Genomic DNA, 26,274 nt, shown 5'->3' with positions numbered 1-26,274 from the left:
ATCTTTAAAAATGTGTCAAAAATGTATCTTTTCATTTTTAAAAAGGCTAAATTAATTCCTAAAACAGTTCAGCGCTTTAGTTTGTAGCAAACATTACTAAAAAGCAGTGAATAGTGCAATGACTATTTTCAGCAGCAGGTTTGGTGCATTAGAGAGCACTGCAGGCATCAGGATGGTGTGTGTGGTAGAAGAGGAAAAAATAAACTACAGTGCTCATGTTCATGGTAGCCCACTGATGTGTTTTTATTAGTTTTTGGACAACAGTGGAGCTCTGACGCACAAAGGAATAAGCTACTGTATAACATACATTGGCTACACAGACGAAGCTTGTTAGCAGGATCTGTTAATTGTTGGTTTTGGTCTACTCGCAGGATTTGCTGGTTATAAGAGAAATATATAGAATATCACCGGACTTACCTTCTAATGATACAATATGCCAGAGACAATGTCTCTCATTTCTCTGCGAAACTTAAAATATCCAACTAACTCACTCCATAACTTTAAATACATAACGGTAGAAATGTGCTACAGCTAAAGCTACCATTGCTAAACTGCAGTTATGGACAGTTGTCACATATGGTCACATCATCAGGATATGTCACTACAGTATATACAGGACACAGCTAGCAGGCCCTCTCTGTCAGATGCTGTTTTATTCTGCTCTGTTCGCCTCACCCCTCTGGTTAAGTTTGTCTTTTTCGACTGTAAATCAGAACAACTGAAGACTGCTTTTAGCGTCTGTTAGCATCCGCCTGCTTTAAGGCACCAGACCTGTGATCCAGTGATACAAAGGCAAGACATATATTACTGAAATGTATTCTGACGATCAATACAGTAATCCTACTGCACTGTAACCCTCGGTTTGTTGGATTACACACAGACTATGTTTCAAGTATTTTTTTGCATAGTCAGTTGAAAAATCTTTGGGAAAAGCCACTAACCTCCATGTCATGCCATGTACATGCTTTTATCTATTCTCGGCTTGATTATTACAGCAGACTTTATTTAAGCCAGGCCTCCCTCCACTGTCTCCACCTGGTACAAAACACGGCTGCTCCACTTATTACTGGAACAGAGAGGCATGATCATATTACCCCCTGCTTGCCTCCCTACATTGACTCCCTGCTAAATTTTGCATTTTAAGGCCTTAAACGGACTTGCACCTACATGCATCTCTGATTTATTGACCTTTTTGTGCCCTCTTGGCTTCTTTTCAATCTCTTATTAAAACTTTTCTCTTTGTAAAAGCTTTTGGAGATGTTTGATATATGCTTTTATTTATATGATCCTATTCTTTTTATTGTCTCTACTTTCTTTCTATCTGCCTTGTCTGGTTTTACTTTCTTTTGATACTTTATAACATTGTTAAGAAAAGTGCTCTATAAATAAAGTTTGCTATTATTATTTATGTCTGTAAGATAATAATTCCATGTACATACGTCTTAAAGTGTCACTGATGAAGATCCCTGCTTGAGGACTGCAACAAGTGCAGACATGAAATAAGGACCTGTGTTTCAACACACAGTATTAACTCTATTTGAAGGATGTCCCCTGAAAGTGGGACTCCGCCCATCAGTCATCCTCTGTCACTCCTTTAAGACGAAGCTCCTCTTGGACCCTGAACAAGTATTCTGGATCTGGATACCCAAAACTGGAATGGAGAGAGACAAGCAAGCAGAAGTTTTTCTCTGGAACAAGAAAAAAAAACTTTCTTTTTAGCTTATTGGTCCTTTAAATGTATCAAATTAAATTAGCATTGAAAAGGCTCTGCTACAACATTTATAGAATTTCCTCAAAATTTTTGTTCAATAGCATCAAAAAGATATTCATGCAGCCATAATCATAATCCATTTTTGTGTTTTCCTTTAGATATTAACCTCAATGTTTTGTATTTTAGAGCATGTAATCCCTAAATGATGTATCTGTTTATACCCACTATTAGTCCCCTTGAATGAACATGGGTAGATATTTATTAAGACTATACCTGATAGCAGGCTGAGTGATGTTAACCTGATTAGAGCTGCAACAATTAGTTGATTAATTGATTAGCAAAGCAAGAAATGCCAAACATTTGCTGGTTGCAGCTTCTCAAATGTAGTAATGATGGTAAACTGAACTTCTTTAGATTTTTGACTATTGATCAGACAAAACAAGACAGTAAAAAGACATCAACATGGGCTCTAAAAAAATATTATTATCATTTGACAGACAAAACAATTAATCAAGAAAATAATCAGATTCATCTTTAATGAAAATAATCATTAGTTGCAGCCCTAAACCTGATAATCAGACTGAACTTCCATATTGCTTCACTATTTGAACTCAGAGATCTGGAGCTGGACTAATGTGATAAAAGATGTAGCAGCTCACATAAAACAAAGTGACTTGATCACAACAAAAGTGATGCTGTACTGTGCATACCATTGTGGACCACCTCCCATGCTGGTCTTGTGGTGAATGTCGTTCCATGTGATGACATTGTTGAGGCCTGTGGTGGCAGATCGTCCGACGGTGAAGGTGAGTCTCCTGTCGAAGGCTTTCCTCAGCAGCTTCAGGACTTTCTCTCCCTCCTTGCAGGCTGGCAGGTAGGCAGTACGAGAAGTGCTGCTGTACTTCACGCCGGGGTTTGGGTGCTCAGGCTATAAAATGGTAAACAGCAGGTTATCGAATGCGTAACTCAAGGTACACGTTTTGAAATATATATCTGGCGTTACAGACTGGGAGGGAAAGCTCATTCTTTATCTCCCTGTAAGGAACCAAACAAAGAAGATGTTTCAACTTCTATTGCCACTTGGTCCTCATGGTGGCTCATGTCAATTGATAGAAAATTAATCTGCGTCCATTTTGATAATCTATTAATAATTTCAGTAAGTTTTCAGACAAACATTCTCTGGGTCCAGCTTCTCCAGTGTAAAGATGTCCTGCTTCTTTCCGTTTTTAATCATTGTTAATATCAGTATCTTTGGGATTTGGACAATTAATAGAAGGAAACAAAACATGAAGACGTCACATTAGGCTCTGAGTTTTTTCACAATGGCCAATTAACAGATATTAACTGATAATAACAATAATAATAATAGCACATAAATCTATGATGAAAATAGTCTTTAGTTGCAGCCCTCTGACACATTAATTCAAAGACTATCTGAATTTTTATAACCTAATTTTTGATGTAAATAATAAAACTGAACATCAACCATTACACCAAATAATTATTTTTTCCAAAGCATATTGCCGTCACTGAAGGGGGATGTATATCGCTCTAAAATTAGGTGAGTTGTGGGCAAATAATCATGAAATCGTTGAATCAAGCACATCTTGTCCTCCTCTTCCTCAGCCCATACACTGTTTCTATGGCAACAGAGGGACGCACCTCCCTCCACGGGATCCCCATCATGCCACCCATAGGCTGTATATAAATATGGACGACGTGTCTCCACTTCCTACTGCTACGCAAAAGTGAAGCCAAAATATCTCGTTTCACAGAGGTATCGGATGCTGGCAGATGGATTTTAGTGAATTAAATCTGCGGATGATTTATTTATTTTGGTAAATGTTTATGTTATATGTTATAATGTTTATATTACACTCCTTCAATTTCTGTCTGATAAAATTTTGCAACAAAGAAACAAATGTCCTTTAGCCTCTATGATGAAAATTCAGTACATTTCTAATAATATCCGACTTGTCTTCGATATTTTAGATTATCCAGAATTATTTGGTGACAAGTCATTGATCTTGTTTTCAGACTTTAACAAAGCTTTTGATACTGTTGAACACTCCTTTATTTTTGAGGCTTTACAATATTTTTGGTTTGAAGAGAACTTCAGGAATATAATAAGTGCACTCTATACTAACATTAACAGATAAGTATCTTTAACACACGGCACTTCTCCTCATTTTGATGTCAAACATGGGATTAGACTAGGGTGCCCTATTTTCCTGTTTTTGTTTTTAAATTGCTGCTGAACTTCTTAATTTGTTTATTGCCAATTGCAGTGTAGAGGGTATTAAGACAGGTGACAATGTTTTGAGCTTTAGTCAGCTAGTTGATGATACCTGTTTGTTCATTCAAAACAAGCTTCAAGTACCCATTATTATAAATGTCTTAAAATGTTTTCACTTGCATCTGGCTGCACTAATAATAAAGACAAGTGTGAAATAATGACTGTAAACCCTTCTGATATCCTTTCAGTAGATGAAAAAAGTTGTCAAGTATTTGGGAATCACTATAACTAAATCTCCAGATGAAAGAATCTCTCAAAACTTTTTTACCAAAAGTTGAAAAGTCAAAATCCATTTTTAACTGTTGTTACAAAGAGACCTTTCTGTTTTGGGTCGTGTTTTACTTTCTAAGGCAGAAGGTTTATCCAGCTTTATCTTTACATATTGATCAGAAATCGTGTGCAGCTATTGACTCACTCTTATTCAAATTCATTTGGAAATATAAGACAGATGTAAGGAGGAAAACTCTTTTTAGACAATATTCAGAGGAAGGTTTTAATTTTTAGATTTTCAAACTATTGATAGTATATTTAAGATTAATTGGCTAAAATATTGTTTAGCTCATAATCATTTTTTCCCAACTTTGTGTTTGATCAGTGTGGTAGATTAAGGTTCTTGCTTTCCTGTAATTTTATTTCAGGTTAATTACCTGCTAAACTTGCCAACTTCCATAAACAAGCCATTTACACATGGAAGGTTGCTTTCAAGCACAACTTCTCCCCACACACGTGTATCTTATGGAACAATCAGCATGTTGTATACACAAATAAGACCATATCTTTTAAGGACTGGTATGACCAAGGTATTGTGTTTATTTTTGAACTTCCAAATGATACAGGGGACCTGCAGTAGCTAACTATGAATAATTCATCCAACAGAAAGGATTAGACACTCCAGAGTACTTAAAAGTATATCCACTAACTGGTGTCTCTCATTAAAGCATTGTTATTATATGAATCTTTCTCAGAGGTGATTCCTAGACTGTGGAAAGGTTCTCGAGGAACATTCTGGTAATAATGCTCATTTCAGAAGTGTTCTTACTTCTATTCAAAGCCAGTGTCCCAACTCCTTTCATCATTGGAAAGTGATGTTTCCTAACATTAGCAGGAATGTTTGGTCTGAATTTAATAGATTTTTTTGTCCCCAAAGTTAAAGAAATTCATATTAAAATTTTACACAGATGCTATCCATGCAATTCTTTCACAATTTTGGACCCGATGTTTCCCCTTTATATTCTTTCTGCAAAAAGGATGTTGAGTCCTTTTCTCATTTATTTTATGTCAGCACTCAGTACTCAACAATGAAGTTGATAACTTGATAAAACTGCTGTGTCTTCTGGGAAAACATCATATTCACAAGACCAGATTTCTTCAGTTTCTTCCTGACAAAAACTTGTTTTATGTTGAACTTTAGACTTTTTATGATCAAAAAACAAAGAATGATTTAAAGACATCTCATCTCGTGAAAAACATTGAGGACATTGCCAGATGATATTAGTTGGTTTGTAATATTGCTTATTCACTTTTTAAAGTTGCGTTTATTTTTCTCTTCATCTCTGTATTATGCATACATACATACATACATTGTGCAATTTTATTTCTGCTTGTGTTTTTGTGATTAGTTTATTTTAAATTTTCTCCAATATTTCCTGTACTGTCATTTGTATTGTATTTTTACATTACTGTGTTAATAAAGTTATAAAAACAAAACAAAACAAAAATCTCCTTTCCGTGAGCTGCCATCTTATTTGTGTGACGTCATTTGGAGCCAGAGTCTGCGCAGTAGTGTCGGACACGCCCCCTCAGGCGTTCCACCGCCTGACCGAGGTTTGAGAGTGGCTCTCACAGTTGTCAATCATGACGTCACAGACCCTTTTATATAGTCAAATACCTAATTAAAAACAAACCTATCAGAAAAGTGAGCACTTGGACAAACATCCGTGTGATAAGAAATACCTAAAATGACAGAAACCATTTTGGGAACAATTTACTTGACGTGTAGTTTGATTTTTTTAGTTTGGCTCATGTCCCATCTGCTAACATGGAGGGGGCGGGACTTATGACCTATACTGCAGCCAGCCACAAGGGGGCGACCGAGATGTTTTGGCTTCACTTATGGGGAGCTGTCATGACTTCCGCCAATGATGCTGTCATATACCTATGTTTTTCAACCACATGTTTTACAAGATAGGCTGATTTACGACACCGGACTGAAGCTAAGGCTGACTCCCTTTAGGTGCACAATAGCTGGCTGACTAATAAACGAATTTGTGGCCATCTTATCATACTTAATCCAGTTCCATGATGGATCTAAAGACAACCAACACTGCCCTCTGGTGGACATGAACGGCTGAAACATACAGAGAGTCGAGTAAATGGATTTTATGTGGGTTAAATCTTCCGTCTCACCCCTTGTATCCCCGCTGGGAAATGGTAGTGAATGGTGATGGAGCCGCAGTGCTCAAAGCCCGGCAGGCTCTGCCAGCTGCGCGTCTCCGTCATCGTGCCCTGCGGCTGGGTCCCTGTGTACACTCCGTGGTAGGTGTTGCATATCGGACAAGCGGGCTTCAACTTGAAAACCGAGTCGATACACTCAGCGCAAAAAGAGTGAAGGCATTTTAACGTTTTCTTCTCCTGAATTGTGTCCAAGCAGACGACGCAGTTGTCCGTACCATTGCGGACCACAGAGTGTTTGTTTTCCATCATTTTCCGGGTATGTTACGCCTTCTCGTGTACGGAAGCAAATAGGTTTGCCTCCAGATACACGTGACGTCAAATAAGTATATTACCGACTCATTTCGACTGGGTGATACACATCCATGTGCAAGGAGGTGGTGCAAACACTTTCCACTGATTGGTTTGATTAAAATTTATCCTAGAAATATTCCATAAAGACTCTCTGTGATTCATTTTAAAGCCAAATTTCATGAACTAAATGTAAACATGCAGGGTTGTCCCACCATTAAACCCTAAAACACACAAACCCACACTGACAATTCTTTTGATACACAGATAAACATGAGACAACTAAGTTAATATATACTGATGCAGCTGAGGTTCAATATGTCTGTAAGAATGGAAGCATTTATTCATAACTCAACCTTTTACATTGTGAGTGAGTATACCTGTAATTTATATGGCCCAAAATTACTGATTGATCCCTAAATAATCTCAATGTGCAAGTAAAGGCTACTATATAAAACAGGTTACCATTATTAGAGCATCAGCATTTGGTTTGATAGTTTTTGATAATTAGCTAATAAAGTATTGCCTGAAGCTGTAACCAAAAGGGAAAAAATCAGTTTGTGGAGGAGAAACATTTACCATTTTCTACCTTTGTAAAACTACTCAAGTGAAAGTACTTTAGTAGGGTTCTGAAGACAAGTTAGTTGTCATACTGTTTGAAAGGGCGAATATATAATTCTTTCATTCAGCCTTTATAAACTGTTAACCCTAACTCATGTGCTCGTCTTCAATAAGGCACACCCCAAAACTGTGAGTCTTATCTGAGGTAGCATGGGATACCTTTATTCTAGGTATCCCGATAACCTTTTGAAGTGACTAATTAATAGTATATTATAGAGAGGCAGACAGGAAATGTGGGGAGTGTGAGAGAGGATGATATGCAACACACGGCCACAGCTGGTACCAGAGAAGCTGTGGTTTTCATTTTACATATCTTAGCTTGAATGAAACTATGACAGCGAAACCTAACATTTCTTTACAATGACACACTTTGTACACTGGAAAGTGGAGCTATTAATACTACTCTAAAAATGTTTCAAAAGCTTAGTCACATATAGCCCACATTTTTAAACATTTGAAGAAGTTAATTATTATTACTGTTCACTCTATAGTCATGATGTCCACTAGATGGCAAAAAGTGTATTAGCAGAGTTCAATTTCTTGCAAGAATCTTAAACTACAAGGAAGTAAATCAGGTCAAATTTTTAGGAGCACCTCAATTCATTCTAACTTTCTAAATGGACACAAGTTTAATTGTCATTTGCTTATGACATACCTAGTTTATTTGGGGGCCGACATTGAATATCCAACACAAACCCAAACATAACTTTTTATTCAAGTATTAAAATGTAAAGCACATTATTCTGAATATCAACAAAGTACCAATCAACACAATTAGAAAAGCAAAACTCCATCTTTTCCTCAACAATCAACTTGTAATATGTGTAATCTCTCCGTTCTCCTGGATCCTTCTCGGTCGTGTAATGCATAGAAATGTTTGCACAGTAGCTTGAGTAAACTGACAATCCTGTGTCCCAAAAATATTTCAGTTGGTCCCTTAAACTAAAATACAAAGGGGGATGAAAACATAATTAAAGGGTACTTGATGTATGGATCTGACCAGTCAAATTAATGACAAATTTACCACTAGCCAAGCAGGTTACTGCACTTAGCAAAGCACTTTCACACATACAGCTTTATCAATTCAAAGGGTTTTTTTTTCAGCATTTGGACTGCATGAATGTTTATGAAGGTGAAGCTAATTTAATACACATTAGTATACATATTTTCATGAACTGTGTAATATTTGTACTTAAAGCCTGATAGTATAGCTATGAACATAATGCTATTTACCTATCAAATGACACCGAAATATGCCCGAACTGCTTACCATTCATTAGTATCATCATGCTTGTTTTTTTTTTATTTTTTTTTATCAAAAGTGAATATCAGAAAGGCACAACAAAATGAGATCCATACCCCACCCACCCCAAATCACATCAATTGATCCCACAACATTTTCTTTAGTAATTTTTTTCACTGTGTATCATAGATTATCTATTTAGATAAACAAATTTACAACAGTTACCTCATTTTAAATGAGAAGATTAGCAGGCAAATCTCCCAGTTTGACAGGGACAGAGGCATAGATATTTAAAGAGCTTTTGTGCCTTTGATTTGGTTTGAGTGGTCTATATGCCCTTTATATTTGACATCGTCATAAATCTGGTAATTAGATGAGCACATTACTAACAACTGAGGTAATGGGCTCAACACCTGGGAGACATCTTGAAATAACAGGAGTGACCGATAGCAAAAAAAAACAAAAAACCCAGGAGGAGGTCCTAATGTGTATAATAAAAAGTGCTGCAATGAGACATCGTTTAACATTCTCCCTAATTTAAGTAAAAATGAAGATCACACACAAATGAAGAGTTCCAAACAATTGACATCAAAACTTGTGGCCACCGAGCTAACAGCTGATGGCTGCAGGAACCTGTTTGCCCCGAGCACTTTCCAACACAGAGGAAGAAAAAAAGCATTACTCGTACTTCACTGAAAAACGGACTCCATCACCAAAGTGCCTGTGAGTGCTTTAGATTGCAATAACTTCAGAAAATGAATTCTTTCTATTGAAGCAATGCTAGTCTGCCATATAATCCAAGTACTATCCTTATGACAGGTAATTAGTAACAATCAAATAAGAGACTTGCTCAGCAAACATTTCCGGGGAGATAAAACCAACAATGTGTGCTTGTAAGAAATAAAGTGATCCCCAGAGTAGAAATCAACATTAATATAACATAAACTGTCTTTAGAACATTAAACTTAGATTTTCTAAATAATATATAAGTACCGGTAATTCCAACACGCCACAATGCTCTTGAATAAGTGCATCAGATATCGGTCCTATTGCCAACAGTGACAGGTAGAGGATTGTGTAATACAAGAATGCACTGCACTCAAAGTATTTTCTTCCACATGTAGAACTAGGTTAAGCTGAACTTTGGAGGAAAAATGAACAAACAGAGGAACAACCGGTGGAGTGATGTGGGCTCTGCTGCAGCATTAGACGCCTGTCTGCTGAGGGCCTTGTCTTCTGCCATCCTTTAGGGGACGGGAAGTCTCAGAGACCAACCTGGAGCTGAGTCATGTCCACCACAAGGACACTCGGAAAGTCCTGGAAGAGTCTGTCATTTTCATTCTGTCAGTCCGCCGTGATGCCTTTCTCTCTGAGCTCCTCCGTCACTCGCACCAGGTAAGTGGGGTCTGGGTAGCCAAAACTGTCAGGAGAAATAAAAAAGCCATCACTGCATCTGTATGAGCTCAGGCAGCAATAGTGCCATCTAGCCAAGGACATCAGCTGAAAGCATTTCCTTGTCAGAAATTCGAATTACATCTGTCAGTCCTCACTGAGCCCTGTCCTCAGACGACCACACCTCTTAGGGAAGTTTTTGAGACTATTACCAGATCCAATCTTTGTGACATTCACTTGAAGCCAAAAGCCCATACATACCAGCGGGGCCCGCCCCATATTGAGGTCTTGTGGTGAATGTCATTCCAGGTGATGACATTTTGCATGCCCGTAGTCATGGAGGTACCGACGGTGAAGATAAGGCGCTGTTCAAAGGCCCGGCGCAGCAGGCCCAGCACACGGTTCCCCTCAGGGCTGTCAGGGAGGTAGGCCACGCGGTCTGTTCCCGGGTACCGAACACCCGGGTTTGGGTGTTCTGGCTGTTGGCATCAAAGGAGTTAAAACAGGATCAGTTACATAAATAGCTTTAAAACCTAAAAAAATTGTGTCTGTTTATTGAGGTATGTAACACTTTAATACTACAATCACTGCTGTTGTTAGATCAAGAACATGTACGGTACTTCTGGCAGACAATGAGCATTCTTCTGGCATAAAGCTGTCTCTTTCCTGGGAAACTCCACTGATTTTACACATAAAGGTCAGTTAACTTGTCAGGGAAAGTATGACTCAGCCTGTAAAAACTGTTTGCCTTCTGTGAAGGGAGATTTCCCAGGTTTCAGAAGCAAAAATCCCACTGATGTCAGGAAAGTTTATCTAAATTTAGGCTTGGAGAATACACTTTTATAAATAGAAAGCTGCGGTACAAACTGGGAGCATGAATTTTAAAAAGACACTGGCATTTAACAGGCTCTGCCTAACGATGAGATACTATTGATTTTGTTAAAAGGAATGTTTGATCCACATTTGACCCATAAAAAAGGGACAAAAAGTCATGGAGGGTGAAATTATTAAAGCACTGGTGAGCCCCTTTAAAAGGTATAAGTTCCACTAAAGCAGCTTTGGGACAACACTTTGCTTCCATTCCTTAATCTTTACCTTAGAAATGTGAGCTAGAGTCACCAAATAAGTGAGGAGTTTGTTGTAGTGATGAAAAACTGACCACAATTGAACATACAAGCCTGTTTCACTGCTGTGATACAAATATTACTGATACAAACATGCCTTAACCAGCATATGAAAACAACTATTTTAGATGCTGTTTAGTGTTCCTTCCTGCATTAAAAGACCTGCCAATTAATTTGAATCACAGCAGGTTTATATCCTAGATTGTGATGCTTTTGTTTACATTTAGACTGAAGAATCTACTTTTAGTTGTATGTATTACCTTCTAAAACTGGATATTTGCAGTTCGATGTAAGACAAAGGTAGGTAAAGATTATTAAAAAGTGTATTTGACAATGTTTAATGATCCGTATTGTTTATTAAAAGCTGAGAGTTGAGTTCATTACACCCACAGATGATTATCAAAATTTCAAGTTATTCCAGCAACACTGTGTGACTCGTGCTCTCGGTCTACTCACCGCCTGTAGGCCAGGAGGGAAGCTGTAGATGATGCAGATACATCCATAGCCTTCATGCCCAGGAAGCTCCAGATCAGGATCTCTCTCTACGATCATATTACCATTGGCAGGCTGGTTCCCAATCAACTGGCCGTAAACCAACCGACACACAGGACACGCTTTCTTCACCTTAAAGGCTTGATCCAGGCAAGAGCGACAAAACGAGTGGCCGCACCTCTCAAGGGTAGTCTTCTCCACTATGTCCCCCATGCAGATTGAACAAGTATTATTGTCCTCTGCCTCGCTGTGGGAAGCCATGCTGGAGTCCATGTCCTTTCTCTGGGCTGCCTCGTGGAGCACGGCGCAGGCCTCCTCATCAGCAGGCTTCCTGAACCTCTGCTGCTGTCTCTGGGAGCGCCGCGGCTGGGGAGGTGGCGGCTGAAGCAGGTTCCCTTCTCCGTTCGGCTCCAGGACTCCGACACAGGGCAGCAGAGCCCTCTTCCTCTTGGGTCCCCCCTCCTGTTTGCTCATTTCTTTGCGGGCACAACGGCATAAGTCAATGAAGGCTTTTCGTGTCTCGCTGGAGATGGGTCCATCCATCACGCCAGCTCCAGCGTTCCTGGAGCCTTCCACCGGCTGCAGCCTCACGGCGCAGCACCCTCCCCTCTCTCCTCGCCTAATGATACCAGCACTCATCCCCTGCTTGTGCTGGAAGTCAATGAGCCAGGGCCTCCCAGCTGCAGCCAGGTAATCCCACACCGCCTGTGAAACCAGCACCTCATCACTGCCCTGGCCAGCACGCACACTCATCTCATCAGAGGAAACTGCACAGAAAAGCACAGAAAAGTCATCAGCACCTTACAGAGTGTCAACAAAAACATCAAAACAAACACTATTTGCACTTGTTGTAGAAGTTGTCCCCTTATCTGCACTTGCACTTATCGTGATTTTCAAATGCATTTGAGGAATGATGCTATCTTCTGCTTTAACACCCGCCTGCTGGCTGTGGTTGCTTTATTTCTATACTTCATAGTCAGTCTAACACATCTATTTCAGTTGTTGTTTCTTTTTGCATCTGTGAATGACAAAGTAAATCTAATATCTCTACATGGACTACTTGTAGTGGCTGCAGCATGTCAAAGAGAAATCTACAACGGGCTGCGGACGTCTCAGCTGTTCACAGACTGTAAACAAAGGAAACTAAAGCCCGTCATACGCGGAGGGCACGAAAGCTCACTGACAGCCACATGCAAACACAAGAGTGACACTTGTTTCGGTTGATATGTTACCTTGTGATCCCATAAATCCCTTCAATTGCGAATAAAGCTTCCTGTTGAACAGAAAAAGAGAGGAAGAACAACTGAAGCGTTATCACAGCTACTCGGCGATAAACCATTCTCCGCAGCAGTAGCAGCAATAGCAGCAGCAGCAGCAGCAGCAGCAACGAGGAAATTCAGCGATTTCGCAACAATAGCTTAGATATATCTACCGTCAACATTTAGCTAAGTGTTTGAGGTTTTTTCCTCCTCTCGTTATTACTTCAGTACCTCACCCTTTGCCGTAGCTCGTCGCTGCCAGTCAGGGAGGTTTCTGGCTGGATTAAAGAGCACAGCGCTCCATCGGAGGAGGCCTTTATTTCTGGCGTGCTGGTGCACTTTATCCGCGGATAATTCGTCTTTTGTAGTCAAGACATGGTATCCAAAACGTTATCTGGGCTCATATCACTTCAGGTTTTCGACAGCCCTTCCCCAGCCCATTGCAAACGCCATCCAAAAACCCTGCACTTTGTCCCCCCCCCCAACCCCCCTTAGTCTCGCCTGTGTTTGTCTTCCTAGTACGTCCTTGGGCTAGGCGTTAACAGAGTAAAAATAGCACTTGTAGTCACTCTTCTTATCTGGCTCCGGCCACGCTCGCTATGTGACAGCTTTCTAAGGCAGATAATGTGCTTTTTCTGCTCATTTTGAGTCCGTGTCTCCGCTTTCAGGCCATGTCCTCCTCCTTGTTGGCTCCACGGGGACCAAACATCTCCATCAATAAGGGGGACAGACCACTGGGAGCTACGAGAAAATGTGACCAGGAAGTTCGTCACTGAGCTGACATGATTGGCCGACAAATGGTGGTTTGTGCTTCTTGCTGTGAATCATACTTATGTCGTGCAGAGCAGCTTTAATGATTAAAAAAAAAAAAAAAAAAAAAATGCAACCCACACACAGTGAGCTCAGCCTACACGACACTGAGGGAATACCCACTCATTCAATTATGATGCAAATTAAGCTGTCTGTCAGGATGCTCTCACTTATTGACAGAAATAATATATCTGTTGATACATTTTGACAGAATACATTGTTTGGGTATAATTACAGCTTTTTATGTGATTTTTTTTAAATTCAGTACCACAGTATTAAAAAATGTTGGCAGGATAGAGCTGAAATTATATAATCATAATAAATATTATATATTAGTATAACTATGTCCTATTTATCTCTAGTATACCTCCCTCATATCTGTATCTCTCTCTCTAGCTATCTAGTGTTATTGTACATTGCTCTATTAAGTCTGCAACAAACAATTATTTTCATTATCAATTAATCTGCCGATTATTTTCTCAACTAATCAATTAATCATTTTGTCCATAAAATGTCATAAGATAGAGAACAGTGCCCGTCATAATCAAAAAGGTCGAGGTGACGTCTTCAAATGTCTCGTTTTGTCACATCAACAATAGAGCTATATCGATTAGTCAATTTAATCGATTAGTTGATCGTCAGAAAATGAATCGGGAACTATTTTGATAATCAAATAAACATTTCAGTTTAGTTTTTTAAAGCAAAAATGGCAAATATTCAACAGTTGCGGCTTCTCAAATAAGAGTTTGAAGCTTTTCTTTGTTGTATGTGATAGAAAACTGAATATCTTGATCGGACAGCACAAGAGATTTGAAGACATCATCTTGAGCTTTAAGAAATTATAACAGGTATTATCATCTACTTCTCTATTATTCTCTATTTTTATAGACAAAACGATTCATAGAGAAAAATAATTGGCAAATTAATAGATAATGAAAATAATTTAAGAAATAATTAGTTGCAGTCCAAAATCCAAAGATATTCAGCTCACTATCATGTATGACACAGAAAAGTTTCAAATTCTCACATTTGAGATGCTGCAACAACTGACTATTTGATATTTTTGCGTAAAAAATGACTAAATTATTCGATTATCAAAATTGTTGCCAATTAATTTTCTGTTGATCTACCAATCAATTAATCCACTGATCATTGCACCTCTATACTCGTACTTAACTAAAGTTGGGTGATTGACCAACAATCAGAAAACCTCATTAGCTCTCTGTTTATTAATGAAACTGAAGCAGGATATGAGCCCCTACATCCATTACAGCAATAGTCTTCGTCCTGCTGCTTTTCAGTTAATGCAGGATCATAAACCTCAAACATGAGATAGCTGCTGACTCAAAGACACCTCCATATGACAGGAGACATTTTTTCTATCTAAAACTAATGCAAGAATTTCTGGAAATTGATCAACATTCAACATATCTTCAGATAACTGACATGATGATAGTGTCTTAACACCTTCAACACCTGCGATGTACTGATAATAAAGAATTTCTTAGATTTCATCCAAACCTCTTAAACCTGATTCATAACAACCTCTGTAATCTTATTAAACCTGCAGAAATCTGTGATTTCTAGTGATTCTTGTTTCAAGTTTTGATAGACAAAAGTGAAAAGGGTTGATGAGTCTTTCCTTTTCCTGTTAAAAAAAAACATTGCTGTCAGAAGAGTGTCAGAGAAGTTGAGAATCCTTCTCTCGTCTGCAGCTAGAGCAAAAAATGCACCAGAGAGGCTTTCAGTGAAATCATGCTGATACAGTAATCTGTTTCCCTGTCTATTCTGGTTTTTGGTTAGATTTAGGATTTGCTGATGTGACAGTTGGACCTGGCTGTCAGGTCCAACTATAGACTTTGGATCACCCTGCTCGAGGATCTTAAGCCGGCAACATCATGCAATATATTCCACATCACTTCCCAAAAAACATTTCATACTGTGATTATACTGTTTATTTCAATTTAATACAATTTGATATTTATTTAGCTATTCTGATTTCAGCTACTTCCTTCTTTATTTAAACTTCCTTATTTAATATCTGGTGATCTTACTCATCGAGGTATAAACTTTATATATGACGACTGTGAAAGCAGCAGATTAAAACCATGTATCATTTATGTTGTGTAAGTCAATCAAATGTTTTTTTTATCTAAATGCACATCATAGTTAAACAAGGTAGGATCCAGTCTCAGTTTGTTAACAGTGCACACATATTAGTATCCACACGACGGTTTGCAATTCATTGTTATCAGAGTTAATTTGGGGTTATTATATCTTTCACCTTTCTGACAGCGCTACACATTCAACACTTCTCATCAACTCTTTCATTGTTGCCGTACAGAAAAACATATTTTACTTTGTGCTGTTGCATGGATGTTAGAAGACGATATCTTCAAACACAGACAACTACAACTACTAAGAAGAGATGAAAGCATCCGGATATCAACGAGCACTGACCCAGCCATCGTAACTATGGACCTCCAGCACATCACCTACTCAGCTTCTGCATCAGTGGATGAACTAGTGGAGCTCTACAATACAGTGTGCTATTATAATATGACACTTCTTGGAGTCAGCCCATGGGAACTGAATTAGTGACTGATTCTGTGGGCTCACTGATTTTTTTCTGTTGCAGTAATGACTTTTACATGAACGTAAGACATCCAGCTGTGATTTAGAAAATGTAGTCATATCTCAGTAAAGCTCCTGTGGCTACATGCAGTTGTCGTGTGATTCAACATATATGGTGCAGCTCCAGGATTCTGTGTCATGCTGACATCATCATGGTCTGATCTTAATGCTATTTAAAGGAACGATTTCATAAATTAAACCTGAGCTTTGGAAACACGAATAGAAAGTTTTAGGAATCACCCTAATCAACTCTGTCAGCATCCACAGCTGAAGCTACACAAAATGTTTCCATATTACAACCATGGCTTCAGCAGTTTGCTTGAAAAACTCTACATTTATAAATGGCATCATTACAATCAGGCCAGTAGGCAAAATTCTGTCAGATGGACCACACTGAAGAAGGAAATTAGGTTTTAATATCACAATAATGCATCCAAATTACATATCTGCCAGAGAGTCTAGTAGTAAAAAAAAAAAAAAAGCAGCACAGCGAGCTATTGTTAATTCTCTTTGGCAAATCACTTTGCAGCGGCAGAAAAGCTTCTGGAGGTAATTCAGATTACACTAATGTCTTTTTCCCCTTTAATTATGACTAATTCATGAGCCTACTTCATTATAAATGTACTGTCTTTTGTGGCTGTAAGGAGGAATCTTTCGACGACAATTGCATACTGCACATCTATCTGAAGAAATGTAGCATTATAATTTTGCAGATAACAAGTTCAAATGTTGGCGATAGATTAAGTTTAAAGACTGATGCTGCTAGTTCTGGTTTTATTTAAAGATACCCATAGCTGAAATTTCATATCCCCACCTCCTAAAAAATGGCTAAAATTAGGACTGAGCTGTATGCTCTAACTAAAGCCCTTTTTGTGGCCAACAAAACTCCAGTCTGTCATCTAACTCCAGCCCCTCATTTCCAAAGTGTCTTCCCCTCCCTTTCACTATCCCCTGTCAGGCCTGCCACTATTTTGGCCCCCCTTCTGGTCTTAGAAAGGCAAATGTCAGGCACAAGATGGTCAAAGTTGGAAAGGCAGATTATGTGTCAAAAGCAACCTCTACACATCTACTCAACCCAACACTGCACCAACACTTCCAGATATTTTCATCCCTTCATCTCTGACATCACCAGTTGTCTCCCACACATTCAGAAGCTGCCTGCCATTGTTATTCTATCCAAACTATCATCTGTGTCATCTGTGGCTCAATTCACAGTGAACAGCACTCATCTGATGATGCTTCACTCTCTTTTTCCCTGCCTCGGCTATTATTCCACTACCTCTATGGGAAGCTGCCAAGCCTTACACTGGTGATACTGCTTCATAGCCTCGCATCCTTTCTATTCACTTGTCCAATCCAACTGATTGAAGCTGCTCCCAAAGTGACATCAGCTAGAGCCTACCCCTGTGACTTTAAATCATCTGTCAGTTTCCATGTCATTTTCTGCTGCTTGAGTGCTTTGCCTGATAAAGAAAAGCACTACAAGTCAAACAACATGGCAGCAGGTGCATCTGGCAGCCTCCATTCCTATAAGGTCCTAAACTGATGAAGCTAAACTTCACTTTGATATTGTGGCTGATGGCAATGCTAAAGAGTAATCTGTTAATATGCTGGCTGAGAAGCAAAACTGTGAAGGGAGATGCATTGGCTTCCAACACTGCATCTGTGCTCATCTCTATTGAGAAAATAACCATAAGCCAGAGTCCTGCATCTTTTTCAACATCTCCAAATGCAGAAATACCCTCAGTCTTCTGCTGCACCCATGATACTATCAAAATACATTTTCTTTTTTCTCTTTTCTTTTTTTTGATTGTTAACCTCCTGACACTCAGTCCATAAAAGGGACTATGGAACAAGTGGAACTTATTTATGTTCTTATTCTTATTTATGCTGTAAAAACTGTCTCACAAGGGAGTCATCTATTCATGCTCCCTTTATAGTCCTTTTTTCCTCACTGGTCCTTCTCTAGACTCTGAGATATTGATGAAGGCAATAGGTTAAAAAGAACTATACACCAACAATAAATGGAGCACTCGTCATTACCCACTTGTAAAGCTTATATACTCAACACTGACAGGAAAATATCAGCTTCATATTTTGAAGATGAGGAGACACTGACTAAAAAATCGACCATTGCTCCAAAACTGGAATCTGCAGCTTTGAAGGATCCTGCACATGCACAAACTGCTCCTGCTTCACCTGCAAGAAAGGCTGCTGCTACCTGTGCGGTTGTAACAAGTGCACCTCTGACTGCATGTGCAAAGGAAAGACACTTATTACGCATTAATATGCTGCCTTGTTGAAGCTTATTTTCTAGTGTGTCATAAAGATGTTGATTCAACTCTGCTATTTTTTTTATTCCAAGTTTGCACACTTGTGACACACAGTACTGGAAAGTACACCTTTTTTACACCATTAGCCTACATTAATTGACAGCTAGTCCTACTTTACAACTTAAGGTTTTACTTACAAAACATGTGATGCATTCTATAGATTAAACTACTCAAAAGTAGCCAAATAGTTAATAAACTAGCTCCACCTCGACCAAATGTTATAATACAATTATAACCTAATAATGTAATGTAACTAGGGGCATTTTTCTGTATTGAATAATTTACTTTTGATCATTTAAGTACATTTTTGCTAACACTTACTTTTACTTAGCTTAAGTAATGTTTTTACATATTTTTATTGCAACTTTTACTGAAGGTGGAGGACTGATATTGTCAACAGGTAGTCACTTTCTTCATCATCAGGCGTATCAAACGTTAATTAAGGAGGTCTTAAATGAGGTCCTCATTTGAGAGAGGAGGGGAAGATGGCGACCGCAGGGTTGGCAGATGAAAATGGAGAGTGAACAAGGGAAATGGAAGTTGAGAATTTTGAATTTAGAAGTGAGAGATCCTCAGAGAAGGGAAAGAAAAAGAAAGTTGATTCATCGAGTCATAGTGAGAGTGAACATGAAAAAGAAACCTACGTGGTTTGAATGAAGATTCAGGGTTTGAAAGAAGGTGCTGGATGTAGAGCTTTGTCAGAAAAGCACACTGTGGCAAGATGGATTAAGGATGAAGTGGGTGAAGTTAAACTGATCGACATAAAACGATTGATAGTCTTTGAACATATGTCAAAGACACAGATGGAAAAAGCCTTGAAAATCTTAGTGTTGGGTGCTAGGATGGATATGTACCCAGTGGCATGTTTTCCACTTAGCAAGAAAGCTCCAATAAAAGGTAACGTTGATGGAGTCTCATGCAGAGTGGATACAAGGAGATCTAAAGAGTGTTAAGGGGTGACAGAAAGCTATAGAATGAAGAGGTCTGACAAAGTAATTAATGAAAAGTATGAAACTAAATCTATTATGCTTCACTTTGATTTGGAGTATTTGTCTGATAGAGTGTTCTTGGACCATGTGTCCTAACTAGTAAGGTTGTATGTGCCCAAACCTTTGCACTGTAAGAATTGCTGGAAGTTTGGTCATAGTTTGCTTGTATGTAGGAGTGAGATAGCCACATGTGATAAATGTGGGGAGAATGATTGTGACGTAGACTGTGACAAAGATCCACTGTCTTCTTTGCAAAGGGAAGAAATAATCAGGGTCAGATCTAAGAAGAGACATAAGCATGAGGAAGTAGGTAAGGAATGTTATGATGCGAGACAAGAATCTAAGCATGCTGAGTTTTGCTTTTGTAAGGATCATGTGAAGTTTTTTGGCCTTTTTGGCAATTAACTGCACTGTTGTAGTAAAAAGAAATCATTATATATAGATATTATTTCAGTGGAGATTTAAGTTTAAATCCAGTAGATGGCGGTAATGCAACATTTTGGATGCCAACCGCCGCTAAAAAACAATAATACTAATAATAAGAACGTTAATTAATTACCTCCTTCCTCCATAGCTCTTGTATGATTCACATTAGGCTCGTGGTGGAGCTCTCGCGCTGCCTTGGAACAGGCGGGTGAGGTGACACGGTGCGTCACGAGAGGAAAGCACGCGATGTTTGGAGAGACATCAGGGGCATCTGTTGCAAACGTTAACTGTTTATGTCTCAGTGATCTTTTTTTGCCAGGCACACTACAGCTAACGTAGGCAACATTAAACTATTATCTGTGCCTCGAGCCGACGTGGGATTAGATTGCTAAAACTGTGAAGATGTAAGTTTTGAGTTTATTACGTAGTCGTTGACAGTGTCGGTGGAGTGGTGTATTGCGGTTCAGCCAGCTAACATTAGCTTAGCACACGAGTTAGCCGCAGCGGTGCGTTCATATTTACATGCATGACAAGACTAAAAGGCACAGCACATCGTTAAATCCACCGGCAGACAACTTTCCTTAAGTCTTATATAATTTGGCACCAGCATGTCCTTTAAACTGATAAACTCTTTGCTAGTCTTGTTTACGCGCCTTGCATCAGCTCAGATATCGTTAGCTAGCAGGCTAATGTCAACCCAATAAGGCAAGGGTAATGTTAGCACTGAAAAAGCATGGTGTCATGATTAGCTTAGATTTCACTTTAGCTAACGTAGGCTAACGCCAACTTACACACTTGTCAGCGATACTTGTAGCACAAGCTGCTTTTATCCCATTTGAGTATTTTTTTACCCTCACTGTGTTTTACATTAAAATGACTATACAGCTTCCTAGCATTACCTGACTCAGTCTCACAATGTGATCATATAATTGTTTCCTAGTGAAATGTGTTCAATCTGCAGTGTAACGTTAGCAGGTGCACCGGTTTGATTAAAGGGTTTATTCTCACGCTTAGCTAAGACAACAGTTATTGCTTTGGGGTGAAGAGGTGATGAATGTTTCAGAGGTTTTCATCCTAATCTGGAATGAATGAGTGAAGCTTTCCTCAACATGATTCAAACGTGACCTCGTGTGCTGTATCCTCGTTGGCCACTAGTGGCTGTGAAAATGATAGGCCCAACTAATGCCAACAAGTAGGGCAGTGTTAGTTCTTGAATAACTACCAGAATGAAGCATGGATGATGTTGGATTATCCTAATATCACATATTCCCTCTTCTCTCTTTGTCATTAGGCAGCCTGCAGCAGCTAAGTGGTATGACAGACGGGACTCCGTTTTTATAGAGTTCTGCGTGGAGGACAGTAAAGATGTGCACGTAAATTTTGACAAGTCCAAATTTGATTTCAGGTAAGTTGTATTCATTGCACATTAAATGGTAATTTTACAATTTTTAGATGAGCCTGATGATGCTTTTTGGAAACAGGGTCCAGATCCTGTGAATGAACAGAATGTTGAAAACACAAAACTTTTTGGTTTACATTTAACGTTTATGGTTGCAGATGGAATAATATGACCTCTTTTCACCTTACAGCTGTATCAGTGGAGCAGATAATATCAAAAACCAGAATACAGTGGAACTTTTTGGGGAAATTGACCCTAAAGTAAGTTTGTCACTTGCGGACATAGTTTCAGTTCCACCATCTGTTAAATTAATTTGAAGCCTTCATCAAACCCTCTTTGTTTCATGCAGGAATCCAAACACAGACGCACAGACAGGTCTGTGTTGTGTTGTTTACGAAAAGCAGAGGCTGGGAAATCATGGCCAAGACTCACCAAAGACAAGACAAAGGTAACTCATTCATTTAAAAATAATGTGTCAATCTGCAGAACATTGCAGTTCTGGTATTGGCTTGTTGTACTTGCAAACCAGACATTTCTCTTTTATTTCCATGAATCTGAACATACATCTTGGTCAGCTGTTTTCTTATTTATTTAAACCACATGTTAATAAAACTCACATCTGACAGTATGATTTAAAAACATGAAACTTCTTAGTTCTAGGAATGGTGATGATTAGTACGCCACCTAACTAAACAGCTAAGTAAATATGAACATTGTAAAAACAGCTGGAATAAACTGATTGCATGTTAAATATTGCCTTACTTAACAGCTTGAATCTATCTTCCCTTAGTGCAACTGGCTGAGTGTGGATTTCAATAACTGGAAAGACTGGGAAGATGACTCAGATGAGGACTTGTCAAGTTTTGACAAATTCTCAGAGGTAAGAATATTAAGAATGCACAGTTCCTGAAGCGAGGGTATGTCCAGATGTAGTGCCGCCATGTTGATTGTTGTCTCTTGTTAATGCCTCCAGATGATGAACAGCATGGGAGGGGATGATCTACCTGATTTAGATGGTGCAGAAGATGAGGTATGTTTTTTTAATACACAGTGTACTTTTTTATGTGGTTCATATCTTTATTACAGAGATGAGTTTTTTTCTGTTTGGAGAAATTATAATCAAGTGAAATTTATCAGGTAAAGCATATATGAAGGATTTTAAATGTTTTTTGTTTTGCTTTGCAGCATGATTCTGCAGACAGCGATGATGAAAGTAAGTACTTTTCTAAAAGAGCTGTCATGTAATTTGTGACCGGTAGTCACTAGTTCTGACGAGGTGATGTTACAGAAGACAGGCATAATGCTAGGCGGTGCCAAGTGAATACAAATATGGTCTATTTTAGGGTCCGTTAAGTAAGCTATAAAGATGATATTGTCCTATGTATGTTATTATTATATTATGTTAGAAAGGGCTTGATTGTTGTTACAGTCCTTGAAGGAGAATTGATTTTATTCTATCATAAATGGCTATGATAAAACATTAAGTAAGAGATAGTTAACTGTTGTCTTAACACAAATCGGTATTTTCAGTACTAGTTGGTCGTAGCTGCACTCTGTCCAAAAAGCCTGTGGTACCTAACATTGTAGCAGTATCAGTTATAATTTTTTTTATTTCTGATTATCAAATAGCTTTGAATGTTTTATTGTGAACAATTTGGTTAATTGTTCTTTTTTTCCCTTCTCTCTCTCTTCCAGAAATGCCCGACCTTGAGTAGATGAATATGGATGCCACCTCAGTAGTAAACAAAGCGAGTTATAAGTCTGTTGAAGAGAGAGATCGGACATGAGTTGGCAGCCACGTTGGAGAGGAAACCTCATCTCTCGAAACAGTTTCCAAAGCGAAACCCCTCAAGGGAGTGACTGTTGGATACAGACATGCACAGAGATCCATAGCGACATACAGTGCTGTGCTTTGCTGTTCTGTTCTGCATGGACAATTCTGTTCAAAATGAAATGTTATTGTTCATTGACTTAAATGACTGTGGGATGTGCTGATGTCTTACACCTTCTCTTTTTTTTTGCAATGTCAGGTTATGTATAGAACATTGTGATTTCTAACGAAGAAAAACAACTAAAAATGCCTATTTTCCAAAAATGATTTTTTTTAATGACAGGTTTTTCCCTTTTAATGTTTGTATTGTAAATTGCACTTATTTTGTTGTGTTAATTTAAAAAGTTCCGCTTGAAATGGGTTTTCCAATGTATGCCAACATCTGCAAATATTTAACAATAATTTCATTCTTTTTAAAACATATTTCAGCATTTAAAATAAACAGATATGCTTGTGCAACTTACAGCTTGTGTTGAGATTATGGTAGTAGAGTGATACAGTCTTTGCACATAGTCAAACCTTTGCTCTATGCCAGTGTACAAAACATTGCACATTGTAGCAGGTACAAAAAATACTTAATTTTCTTCCATATGCATCCTGAGGTGAGGGCAGAAATCCAATGTACCCAGCCAAGAGTTTCCCAAATAGTAAAAACACAGCACAGGTTATACATGTTTGTTCATCAGAAACACTAGAACTATGCTTTGGAGGCTTGTGTGTTTCACTCAACATGTGTTGAGCACTTTTGTGTTTGTCCTATGCTGTGGGAGTTTGGGTATACATTTCTAATAAACTTGTTTCAGGCTGTTGAATATGAGAATTTAGTATTGAAGCATCACTTTTTCCAAGTTCCAAAGGAGTTTAACTCATCAACAACGATTAACTATAAAATAAACTGAGAATGAGATGATTATTCTCTATTAGTGTGGGAATGTGGTCTCAGTGGCAATATTTAAAAGATAGTTTAACATTTTTCAAGTCTGTCATAAAACAACACCGACATGCTCATGTGTACTGTACACCGAGACGATTATCGGTTTGTAATAATTTTAAATTGAGATTTGTGTGACAAAACTAACAAAAATGTTTTCTAAAGTTTAGCTGAAGCTAATATGGGACTTCTGCCATGTTGAGTTGCACAACTTAATGTTTTTAGAGTAATAGTCCCAATGTGTTTCCCCACACAGTGTTTCCCTGCTGAGCTGCGGTGGAGTGACAGTTTCATTTTTATATGAAGCTCTTCCACAACACTTCAAATTGTGCTATATAAATACATTTTGACTGATTTCGAAAAAGGAAAATACCCACTTGATTTGACTTACTTTGCTGAAGCATCATATCTTTGGTTGAATTTTAGACTGATTGTGGAACTTGGAATCACTTAGGAAGGGATCTCTTATGGACAGGAGGAACAATCTTTCAATTTACTGATGGGTGAATGTGAATACCAACTTCCATGAAAATGTGAAATGTCACTTTGTAACCACTGTGTAGTGCTGATGCTTCACAGCACTGCTCTCTCACTTCTCTCTAACATTACACAGCGTATTCCAGGGGTTTCCCATCCCCTCTGTTCTTTTATACTGAGTGCAAAAAGGAAAATGGAAGTCTGAAATTCCATTACGCTGTAAATTTCCAGTGTAAATTACTTGTGATGTTGCTGGATATTATTTTTGTCAAACATGCAATATATGTATCCCACAAATAGAAGTATTTAGCAAAGATGACGTCTCCTGATTCTGTGATGCTCATCTAATCTGGTATTAAATTGTAATTATCAGTCAGTAAAGGCTATAGATTATGAATGGGTATAAAAACTTAAATACCGCTATTATGCACACGTTATGAATCGCATGTGATACTGAAAATGGATCATTTGAAGCCAGTGGAACTTCCTGAGTAATTTTTAGCAGCAGCTATGAAGCCTAACAGTAAGTGCTGTACATTTAAGTCGTTACTCTCCTGTGTTCTGCAATAAATGTTTTTACCCTATGTGGTGCGTGCAGGCCGTGCAGAGCTTCTACTCCGGTGTGAGATGTTTAGGAGCTGCATGGTGTTATGTATGTGTCAGCAGTCTGCAGACAGGCAACAGGAAAATACAATGCAAGCACCTTTTAAACACCCTCCCGTGTAAAACTAAACTGTGGGCTTAAACCCACAAAAGGTGGCTTACCACTGATGGAGAGAGTCATTAGAAGGACATAATACTCATCACAATAGAGATGCGCAAACTAGCTAAACTAATAAACAGCAACAGCATCAACACTGTCTTTTGTGAGAAAAAGTTTGATTTTCTCCAGCAGCAACGGCCATTGTTCACCATATGAGAGTGGAAGATTGTGTTCACCATGTTTTTTTCTAAACTTCAGGCTGCTGTGAAATTAATGTGGGAAATTATTTTGAATATTTGTAAAACAACAACAACAACAACCTTCAAAATGACCAACATTCTTTGTCCCCTGGTTATTTTTATATATTCTGCTAATATCGTTCCCGCACAACTCTCCGGAGTATCTAAAGCACAGATGCAATAAACCAAAAGGCCACTGTGGACCATGGAAAAGTGAACCCAGAGATTCAACAGTGACCATTAGACAAACATCATAGAAACCAACAGAAACTGTTATTGCCAGCGTTTTGTTTCCATGCATGAAAGGAGAAAAGCAGTGAGATCAGCATAATCCTTTCAGGGGCCTGCGGCCGTCCCTCTGCCTGCCCTGGTCAGCATGATGCTCCAGTGCAGAAGCTCAATGCCAGGGCTGCTCTCCCCTCTTCCTCTCTGACCGTGGATTTTCCACCGCTTTATCCGACCTGAGCCTCCATCCCTGTCCAGCACACACAATGTAAAACTCTGCCTAATCAGTTCTGCTGCCACAAAACTAATTTGTACCAATCCGGAGCACAAGTGGAGAAATTGAGAAATTGCTCGTGCTTTTGTTATCAAAGCCCCAGCTGAATGTGAACTGTTGATT

General features: G+C 38.6%; 3 protein-coding genes across 7 annotated transcripts; 1 reads left to right on the top strand and 2 right to left on the bottom strand.

The window, feature by feature from the left end:
- Positions 1–218: 218 nt before the first annotated feature.
- On the bottom strand, positions 219–6,788 carry LOC137184445 (probable E3 ubiquitin-protein ligase DTX3). The gene is made up of 3 exons (XM_067592125.1): positions 6,414–6,788; positions 2,422–2,639; positions 219–1,651 (listed from the first exon to the last, which is right to left on the bottom strand). The coding sequence occupies exons 1-3, from the start codon at positions 6,708–6,710 to the stop codon at positions 1,573–1,575; spliced, it is 594 nt and encodes a 197-aa protein (XP_067448226.1). The 5' UTR covers positions 6,711–6,788; the 3' UTR covers positions 219–1,572.
- Positions 6,789–8,066: 1,278 nt separating this feature from the next.
- On the bottom strand, positions 8,067–20,315 carry dtx3 (deltex E3 ubiquitin ligase 3). 5 transcript variants are annotated; one of them, XM_067592120.1, is made up of 5 exons: positions 13,112–13,375; positions 12,854–12,894; positions 11,586–12,388; positions 10,267–10,484; positions 8,067–10,033 (listed from the first exon to the last, which is right to left on the bottom strand). In XM_067592120.1, the coding sequence occupies exons 2-5, from the start codon at positions 12,864–12,866 to the stop codon at positions 9,958–9,960; spliced, it is 1,110 nt and encodes a 369-aa protein (XP_067448221.1). In that variant the 5' UTR covers positions 12,867–12,894; positions 13,112–13,375; the 3' UTR covers positions 8,067–9,957. The 5 variants fall into 5 exon arrangements, with proteins under 5 accessions (XP_067448221.1, XP_067448219.1, XP_067448222.1 ...); XM_067592118.1 differs by having other exon boundaries at positions 13,117–13,375; XM_067592121.1 differs by lacking the exons at positions 12,854–12,894; positions 13,112–13,375 and adding an exon at positions 20,206–20,315.
- Positions 20,316–20,322: 7 nt separating this feature from the next.
- On the top strand, positions 20,323–24,114 carry ptges3a (prostaglandin E synthase 3a (cytosolic)). Its single transcript, XM_067592124.1, has 8 exons — positions 20,323–20,476; positions 21,364–21,477; positions 21,662–21,731; positions 21,821–21,919; positions 22,262–22,351; positions 22,445–22,501; positions 22,657–22,684; positions 23,167–24,114. Coding segments are annotated over exons 1-8 (480 nt in total). The 5' UTR covers positions 20,323–20,474; the 3' UTR covers positions 23,187–24,114.
- Positions 24,115–26,274: the final 2,160 nt, after the last annotated feature.

Source organism: Thunnus thynnus, chromosome 6, assembly GCF_963924715.1.
Source record: "Thunnus thynnus chromosome 6, fThuThy2.1, whole genome shotgun sequence".
In the NCBI taxonomy this organism is placed as follows: domain Eukaryota; kingdom Metazoa; phylum Chordata; class Actinopteri; order Scombriformes; family Scombridae; genus Thunnus; species Thunnus thynnus.
This window is presented reverse-complemented; position numbering and strand designations above follow the sequence as displayed.